Source organism: Panthera tigris, chromosome B4, assembly GCF_018350195.1.
Source record: "Panthera tigris isolate Pti1 chromosome B4, P.tigris_Pti1_mat1.1, whole genome shotgun sequence".
Taxonomy (NCBI): Eukaryota; Metazoa; Chordata; class Mammalia; order Carnivora; family Felidae; genus Panthera; species Panthera tigris.
The window spans coordinates 122,869,359-122,879,016 of NC_056666.1; the positions used below are offsets into that span (position 1 = coordinate 122,869,359).

Genomic DNA, 9,658 nt, shown 5'->3' on the forward strand with positions numbered 1-9,658 from the left:
AGCGAGCAGCTATGTCCAAGACACTTCGCATAACTGTTTGACCTAATTTAATTACCAAACAACTTGCAACTGGTCCATCTTGAGTTGTTTTCTCCCACAGCTTTATTAAGGAAGAATCTAGTACTACTTTTGATTTTTGGCTTGTAGGTTACCTGATTTGGTTCTCCAGGAAGCACTAGGATGGAGTTTTTAGTATACAGAATGTTAAGGAGTGCGCTTAAATCAGCACCTGTGGAAGGAAAGGAAATGGGAATGGAGCACAGGGAGAAGGGGAGAAGCAACGCATGTCCAAAGATGGCCCCAGCCAGCCCACAGGGAACTGAGCCACAAGGGGCCCCTCAGAGTTGTGCCGAATGGCAGGAGGCATGTGGCTCTGAGCAAGGCCACTCTAGCTGATAAAATCCCTGCAGAGGCCAAGACAACCGAAGGCTGCTCCGTGTTCTGCATTTATGGCCTTATTTACTGCCTTTCCTCAGGGAGTCTATTCCCGCATTTCCATGGCCGCCATAATGTATATTTTTCATAACGGGTTAACTTCAAAACAGGAATACATACATACTTTGGTGAAAGTCACTTAGAATCCTTAGAATTAGCACTTTACTGGGGTGCTCAGTCAGTTAAGCATCTGACTCTTGGTTTCACCTCAGGTCATGATCTCAAGTTTGTGAGTTCAAGCCCTACATTGGGCTCTGTGCTGACCCGGCAGAGCCTGCTTGGGATTCTCTCTGCCCCTCCCCCACTTGCTTAATCTCTCAAAAATAAACAAACATGAAAAAAAAATTCTGAAAAACTTTCTTGGAAAAATAGCCCTAAGTAGAGAGCCAACTCCTCTATCAATTACTTTTGTCCTTTATAAACTCAGAGGAAGACTTGAAATATGTATATTACTTTCCTAGGGCTGCCATAACAAAGTACCACCAACTGGGTGGCTTAAAACAATGGAAATGGATTCCCTCCCAGTTCCGGAGGCCAGAGGTCTTAAACTCCAGGTGTCAGCCAGGCCACGCGCTGAGACTCTGGCTAGAATCCCTCCTTGCTTCTTCCTGGCTTCTGGTGGTGGTCCGCCATCCTTGGTGCTCCTGGGATCGTAGTTGCATCCCTCCGGTCTCTGTTGTCACCTAGCATTCTCCTAGTGTGTGTGTGTTCTCCTCTTCTTGTAAAGACACCAGTCATGTTGGATTAGGACGCACCCTGACGACCCCGTCTTAACTTGGTTATATTTGCAAAGAACCTGTTTCCAAATAAGGTCACCTTCACAGGTACTGGGGGTTAAGACTTCAACATCTTTTGAAAGAGGACACAATTCACCCAATTACAAAGCTCATTTAAGCTTTTCAGTTATTTTAAAATTTATTTTGTAAGAATAATTACATAGTAACATGGTTTCTCAAATTTGGGGGTAAAGAACTTGGCGACGGTCCAAGTGACATCTTTCATAATTTTGTAAAGTACACAATTAAAGAACTTCAAACTCTGGAGCGCCTGGGTGGCTGAGTCACTTAAGCATCTGACTTTTGATTTATGCTCAGGTCATGAGCTCTTGTGGAATCGAGTCCCGCATTGGGGTCTGTGCTGACAGCACGGAGCCTTGGGATTCTCTCTCTCCTTCTGCCCCTCGAGGACCCCGATTGCACGATTGCACGTGCACACGTTCTCTCTCTGAAAAATAAACTTAAAAAAGAACTTCAAACTTTAAACATTTCAACTTAATTCAGTTTAGTAGCACTTTCCAGTTTTGGAGAAATATTAACTTCATACCATAAGCTTTCAGTGTCAATGGCACTTTTATTATAGTTAATTCAGAATTCCCATTATGCCATGACAGTCAAGCTTCTTCAGAGAAATAGCCCAGAATTATAAGGGCAGGGAACACTGCAGACATTCTTTCTCACGTACTACTCAAGACTAAGTATCTATTCAACCACATGCAAAGAAGCTGATGATACATATTTTGGCAGTTTTCGAGAAATAGTGGTCAATCCATAATCAAATCTCAACGCATCAGCTAACACCTGAGCACCTCCTCCTGCAGTTCGCACTGCATTAGGTGTTTAAAGACAAGCAGTTGACTCAACAGACTTTAAAAAGATGTATTTAATACTTAAAATATTCACGGAGTTCTTGACAGAGTTGTATTCTGAAGTTTCTATTGCTGAGAAACTTGAGGTTCATATTGTCTCTTTTTCAGTCCCAGAAGCTCCGTTTTGAGTTCTCCGGGCTTTGGTGGAATTTCAGGTATTGTCTATCAAACAAAACAAAAAAACACAGATGCCGGTGCTTTCTTAGACTGTAATTAACTGTGACCCGAAAGGCATCAAAGAACGTAAAAAAGTAGAACAAAAAGTCCCTGCACTTTTCATAAATCACTCAATCATAAATGTGCACTCAATCATAAATCCTAATTATAAGAACCTGTGTCCTCAGTATTACAGGACTCACAGAGGGAGAGTTTCCATCAACATTAAATGACAGATCACAATTTTAATAAAGCTTTCCACATTTTGAAACTCATTCCCGCACCACTTACTCTCCACCATGTGCCTGGCACAGAAAACAGGTATTAGAAATCAACTGATTTATTCAAAAACAGTAAGTGCCTATTATGTGCAAATTATAAAGAGAGAAAAAAAAAAACAACTGACTTCAAGAGAAGTGGTCAGGAAAAGCTTGACGTGACAGCTTTAGTGACACAGTGAGATATAATTCATATGCCATACCATTCACCTGTTTAAAGTATATGATTCCAATTCAGTGGCTTTTGGTATATTCACAAAGGTGTGCATCCCTCATACAATAAATTCTAGAACCTTTTCATCACTCCAAAAAGAAACCCTGTGCCCATCAGCTGTCACTACCATTTCCACACAATCCTGCCCCACACTAAGCCACTGCCCTGGGCAACCATTAATCTTTTTGTCTCCACAGATTTGCCTATTCTGGACATTTCACATAAATGGAATCATATAACATGTGGTCTTTTGTGAGTAGTTTCTTTCACTTGGCATGTTTTCAAGGTCTGATCCATGCTGTCAAATCTATCTGTACTTCATTTCCTTTGAGGACAGAATGATATTCCATTAAAAGGATAGACCACGTTTTACTTATCCATTCACCAGATGATGGACATTTGGATTGTTCCCACTTTTTTACTCTTATGAATAATACTTCTGTGAACATCTGTCTGTGTGTACAAGTTTTTGTGTGAACGTATGTTTTCATTTCTCTTGGGTATAAACCTAGATGTGGAATTGCTAAGTCCTATGACTCTATGTTGAACTGGGTCAGGAACTGCCAGACTGTTTTCCAAAGCAGCTGCACCATTTTACATTCCTATCAGCACCGTAAGGGGGTTCCCGTCACTCTACATGCTCACCAACACTTCTCATGAGCAGTCTGGTTTTGTTTTTTTTTTTTTTATTAAAAAAAAATTTTTTAACGTTTATTCATTTTAGAGACAGAGAGAGACAGAGCATGAATGGGGGAAGGTCAGAGAGAGTGAGACACAATCTGAAACAGGCTCCAGGCCCTGAGCTGTCGGCACAGAGCCCAATGTGGGGCTCGAACTCACAGACCGCGAGATCATGACCTGAGCCGAAGTCGGTCGCCCAACCGACTGAGCCACCCAGGCGCCCCCAGTCTGGTTTTTTTAATTATAGCCATGATAGTGGTTATGAAGTGGTATCTTACTATGGTTGTCATCTGCATTTCCCTGATGGCTAAAGACGCTAGCATCTTTCCATGGGCTTATTTTGTCTGAAAAGGTGCCTTCTGAACAAAGACATGAAGGAGGGTGAGGAAAGCGGCCACGCAGATATCTAGGAGTGTTTCGGGCAGAAGGAACCACAAATGCAGAGGATCTGTGGCAGGAACGTGCCTTTACGCACAAGGAAAATCAAGGTGGTCAGCACAGCTGGCATAAAGTATTCGACTAGAAGTTAGGAAGAGACGAGGACAGAGGGGAAAAGTGGGTGCAGAGATGCAAAACCAGTGGAGAGTTCTGAGCAGAGGAGTGACATGACCTGACTCAAGCCAAGCGTAAAAAGAGGACAATGGCTTTTATTGAGGAAAGACTGGAGGGGAGCAGGGGTGGAAGGCAGAAGCCAGACCGGGGAGCTAACACAGTCCCTGAGGTGGGAGGTGACTGACAGTGGGTCGAACTAAGTGGCAGCAAAGGAGGTGGTGAAAGGCAGTGAGATTCTGGATATATTCTTCAGGTTAAACCAATGGGATTTGCTGTCATGCACAGTATGAGACAGGTGTTAAAGAGGACTGCTAGGTTTGGGCCTGAACAACGAGAACAATGGAGTCACCATCCACTGTGATAGGCAAGACTTCAAGGGCAGGTCTGTTGGAGGAAGGTCAGGAGCTCAGTTTTGAACATGCTCACTGCACATCCAAGTGGAACTGTCCAGAATGATTCAGAGGCATGTCTCTTTCTATCAGCTATCAGCTTCCCCTGTAAGGTCCTGAGGAAAGGGACCACATCGTAATCTCCTCATTTCTTACAACCCTATGAGGTTATAAAAAGCAGGCAAAAACTGTGCTCCATGAATAAATCATTGCTCAGGACCCTTATAAGCTCATAAGATTATAGAGAAAATCTTTACTCTAATTATTTTATATAAAACTGCGAGATTATTCTGGTATAATTTAAATCACATCAAAAATCTCAATAGCTTTTCAATGCCTGAAGTCCAAATACCGTGATCTGGTTCATTTTACCCTTTGTCTCCTAACAACTAATTAATCCTAAAGAAATAAAATAGTTTAGGAAAGAATATGGGGTTTGGGGTTTGGGGTCGGGGTCAGAGTCAGAGGAGACGTAGGGACTTAAGAGACGTGCTTCACAGCAAAATTCTCATTTGGAAGTGAAAATGACTTTCCACAAAAATCAGTGATGAGAACTGGAATAAAAGCCAGAGTAACTTGTCTGACAATTTCCTATCTTAAACTAGTCCAAAGATGTTGACATTCCAATCCCTTTAATACAAGCAAAGAATATAGTTTGTTTCCTGTCCATTAAACTGTGAAAAAGAATTAATTTAGAAGGGCTCTTTTTTCCCCCAGGTCACAAAAGGAAATTATATGGGGGTGCCTGGGTGGCTCAGTCAGCTGAGTGTCCGACTCTTGATTTTGGCTCAGGTAATGATTCCAGGGTTGTGGGATGGAGCCCAGTATCCAGGTCCACACTGATCATGGAGCCTGCCTGGGATTCTTCCTCTTTCTCTCTCTCTCCCTCCCTCCCTCCCTCTCATTCCCACTGCCCCTCTCCCCCACTCACACATGCTTTCTCTCTCTAAAATAAAAAAAACAAAAAAAAGGACAAAAAGGAAATTATATGAAATCACAAAGCCCTATAAAATATAATATACTATACTGTACATCTGAAACTAATATAACACTGCATGTTAACTGGAATTAAAAGAATTAAAGAAAAGAATGAAAAGAAAAACCTTAAAAAATAATGAAGTACAGTAACAGCAGGTTTCAAATTTCTACAAAGTATATACAACCACCCACTTACACACACAGGCACACATGTGGAGTAATTTCAGTTGCCAATACATTACAAAACTAAAATGATAATTCAACTTTTATTAAAAGAAAGATAGCACTTTTCTTTACAAAATATGTAATATATATAATATAGATTTTTATATATTATATATATACATAGTATATAACTTTTAAAAGACTAAAAAGTTTACTGACATCAAAATTTAACAACGTTGGGGTGCCTGGGTGGCTCAGTTGGTTGAGCATCCAACTTCTGCTCAGGTCATGATCTCGCAGTTCATGGGTTCGAGCCCTGTGTCGGGCTCTGTGCTGACAGCTCAGAGCCTGGAGCCTGCTTAGGATTCTGTGTCTCCCTCTCTCTGCCCCTTCCCTACTCATGCTCTCTCTCTCTCTGTCTCTCTCAAAAAATGAATAAACGTTAAAAAAAAATTCTTTTTTAATTAAAAAAAACAATGTCAGCAGAGGTTCTAAACAGCAGTTTGTGTGTATATGGTTGTGTCTGGAGACGACCAAAAATGAACACTTTAACATGAGTCCTGAGACTGCATTTTTTCGACCACCCATTGTTTTGATAATAAATAGATTATAAATTAAGGAAAACAGAACCAATAAAAGTAATGCAAAAGTAAATGAAACTGCAAAGAAAAGCTCAAGCAAAAGCACGCTTTGTATCCCAGGACAGAGTGTCCGCCTTGCATCCTTGCCTCCATTCCTGTTCTGAGGAGCTGAGCTGCACAACTCGAAAAAGCATCCTTGATGCTGCTCGCTTAAGACAGTACTGAGCACCCACTCTAGGCAGCCATCAAGGTGTCTTCTGCTCTGGGCTCCACCCAGACCTTCCAGCTGTAAAGACTGAAAGACCCCTACAAAGGCCAGAGGTTGTTACAACAGTGAGTCATTGCCAGAACAGCACCAACAGACGCAGGTAAAGAACACAAATCCTTTAAATGTTAGTAAAGCATCCAGCATCCTACACATAGCTGGCCAGCCCTAGCTGTTGTCAAGTCCCTAGAGAGGTACCCTACTGCTGATGTCATCACCCGATCAGGATGAAGTGGCCTGAGATGCTTCAGTATGGTCCTTCTAGAGATTGTGGTTTCATGCTGCCTCTTCTCAAGGTCCGAGCAGCAACCTTGCATAGTCCCACTTATAATGAGAAGAGTGAATCAAAGGGCAATTTTTTGGTCAATTCCCCAGGGTCAAATAACAGGCATTCCTTCCTCTGTGATGCCTGCCTGATGTCAATTCCTCATGAATTAATGACTCAATTGCATTTCTGTGGAAGGTTCTTACACCTTTTGGTCTCCACTAAGTATCCTTGATGCATCCCCAGAACTCAAAGGAGAAGTCTATGGTGCTAAGAAAGAGCTACTTCAGCATTGTTTGTACAAAAACTAGGTACCACCAAAATGTCACTAGGGGATTGATTATATAATATATGGAACAACATATAAGGAAATGCTATTCTATGGTCAGAAAGAAAAAAGGCTATTGATATAAACATGTGTCTATTCATATAGATTTTAACCGAAACCAGCAAGTTACAGAGAATTGTGTATATGAATGCCTATTTACATATAAACTCTGTGTGTGTGCTTATTTCAACAACAGTAAAAGTCTGCAAGTAGACACTAATCAAAAAATGGTAGACGTGTGGGGAGCAGACTGGGGAAAGGGGGTTTTAGTAAATGGGAAGGAGGGATTTGCACATTCTCATCTACACGCCTGAATTCAAGCTGAATGTTGTACGTTGGTGTTATACTACTTTATTAACAGGATCCAAAAAGAGAAACGCTAAACAGAAAGCTTGGGCTTCAAATCCTCAGTAAGCTATGTGATCTTGGGAAATCATGTTCACTCTTCAGAACCTCAGTTTCCTCCTCTGAAAACAAGAATACCTCCAAAACCGTCGTTGTCAATTCACTAAAACTAGAAACACAAATGGTTGGTTCTCTGTGTTACCTGTCCAGAGTCCAGGCAGAAATGACCGTTCCCTATGCGGTGCTCCAAACCACTCTATTCACACCTGTAGCATAATACCTAGCACACACTTGTCATTCTCTCGCTGTGCTTCCTTGCCTCCACCTCCACCAGACCAGAAGTCTTCAAAAGCACCTGTAATTCCCAGTTCTAACTCAATGAAGGCTTATTAAAATTAATGTAAGTTTCTCCCTCTTTTGAATGCCTATATTCCCTCATTCTTCAATCATTAAATATTTATTGAGCATTTACTACATTCTAAGCTCCTTCCTAGGTGACTGAGATACAAGGGTGAACGACGCAGGTCCAGTCCCTTCATGGAGATTACATTCTGGTGGAGGAAACAAAGAGCAAGTCAATAGACAAAGGAATAAAATACTTGCAAACTGTGACAAGTCCTTTCCAGAAACAAAGAACAGAGACATAATAGCACAGAAGCAATCCTTTAGGAACTGTCCAAAGGACCTTCATTGCTGGAGGAGATATTTGAGCAGAGACCTGACGTTTTGAAGTAGGAAACCAACCCCAAGATCTGGGAGGAAAGCATTCCGGGATGAGAAAAAGCATGGCCTTGAGATGGGTACAGGCTTCATGAGTTTGAGAAACCGCAAAGAAGCCAGTGTGGCTGCAACAGTGGGAACAAGAGGTAAATGGCAGATTCAGGCCAGTGGTAGGCAGGTGACAGGCTAAGACCCCTGTAAGGCCTTGTTAAGAACAGGTCATGCATTGCTCTTAATGCAATGGAATGCCATCATAAGGCTTCAGGTCCAAAGCAGAGGTGCTTCTAATTTCGTTTTAAGATGGTCTGCGATGCTGGGAGGAGAATGGAGTGGTCCAGGAGCCAGGACCACAGCCCCTCCTGCACTCACCAGGTCCGGCAGGTAGTACCTGTGCACCACTTCGGCCCCGGCGCACATGGCCAGGAGGCTGGCGGCGAACATTTTCAAGTAGGTGGCCCAGGACACGCCCGCGGGCATGGTCGGTGGGCTAGACGGGGAGGAAAGGCGGAAGGTGTTAGAACGCTCCCAGCTCAAGACGAAACAGGCCACCGCGTTCTCTCCCACCCCGCACCCCGTGTCCCCAGTTACGAAATGAGCGCGCTGAGGGTCCGAACGCCCCCTCCACGCCCGAGAGCAGCCTCCCAGGGGCTCTTAGTGTCGGGGCTGGGCTTTTGGAACTTAAAGGCAGATCTTGCACATCAAGCGGAAGGCCGACACCTGGTGGCTTCCCCGCGACCCTATCAACCCTAACAGAAGGGAAACTGCACACCGCACTCCCTACTGGCCCTAACGGCGCGCCCGGGGAGACCTTACCGCGAAGTGCCCTACTTTCCGCAGACTGTCCCACCACGGCCGGAAATGCGCCGGGGTAGTAGCCGACAGCCGGCGGGCGGAACCAAAAGTACAGGGCCTGGGAGCCGCATCGGACCAGAAAGTTGGGGGCGCGGGCACGTGACCAGGCAGAGTTGGGACTTTGGGCCGGAGCCGTTGCCTATTCTTTGTCTCTCTTTTTTTTTCTTTTCTGTTTTCTCTTCTCTTCTCTTTCTTTTTCTTTTCTTCCCTTCCCTTCCTTTTTCTTTTCTTTCAACTTAATTCGGGCTCATGACTCTCCCTACAGTAAGATCTGCCATATAGTCGGCTGTCGAATTTCGGGCTCGGAGCTGGCAGGATTATTGTCCCCGGTTTGTCCTTTCACACGCCCAAGAAAGTTGCTTGCGTTTACCACCTTTTTAGGAGGGGGTGGAGGTTGGCATGCTGACCAGGACGTGCTCAGATGAGGTCACCCTCTAGTGAGTGAAGTTAAAAGCTCTCTCTGTTCTTGTGCCCGGCGTCCTTTGACCTGAAGCAAAGGCACACTCACACTGTTTCCTTAGGCTGCGGGGCTACTGGAAAAAAAGAAAACTGAAGTCGACATTGTTTAATCTGTTCATATTTAGATTGTGCTATGACTATGAATTGATTTTTGTTGAGAAAAAGATAACGCAAGACTATATTCTGAAGGCTTTTGGTTGTATATAAAACATGAATCATGATACACTCAGCTTTTAAACACTTTTATGGAGGTATATTTGACATAAACCACATATTCTAAATATGCAAATTGATGAGGTCTGGCATTTGTACACCTGTGTGACCATTACCACAATCAAAATAATTAACAT

General features: G+C 43.3%; 1 protein-coding gene across 2 annotated transcripts; it reads right to left on the bottom strand.

Moving 5' to 3' along the window:
• Nucleotides 1-1,539: 1,539 nt before the first annotated feature.
• Nucleotides 1,540-9,379, bottom strand: CB4H12orf73 (chromosome B4 C12orf73 homolog). 2 transcript variants are annotated; one of them, XM_042993055.1, is made up of 4 exons: nucleotides 8,811-9,358; nucleotides 8,367-8,484; nucleotides 2,102-2,242; nucleotides 1,540-1,671 (listed from the first exon to the last, which is right to left on the bottom strand). In XM_042993055.1, exons 2-3 carry the CDS (start codon nucleotides 8,472-8,474, stop codon nucleotides 2,147-2,149), a joined length of 204 nt encoding a protein of 67 aa, XP_042848989.1. In that variant the 5' UTR covers nucleotides 8,475-8,484; nucleotides 8,811-9,358; the 3' UTR covers nucleotides 1,540-1,671; nucleotides 2,102-2,146. The 2 variants fall into 2 exon arrangements, with proteins under 2 accessions (XP_042848989.1, XP_007096570.2); XM_007096508.3 differs by lacking the exon at nucleotides 1,540-1,671 and having other exon boundaries at nucleotides 2,077-2,242; nucleotides 8,811-9,379.
• Between the last annotated feature and the right edge of the window lie 279 nt (nucleotides 9,380-9,658).

Bases quoted from the DNA above. Each gene is read 5' to 3' on its own strand.
- CB4H12orf73 (XM_042993055.1), bottom strand. From the start codon at position 8,474: ATGCCCGCGGGCGTGTCCTGGGCCACCTACTTGAAAATGTTCGCCGCC. The intron at 2,243-8,366 runs GTGAGTGCAGGA...TTTGTTTGATAG, and splicing joins GGTACTACCTGCCGGACCTG to ACAATACCTGAAATTCCACC.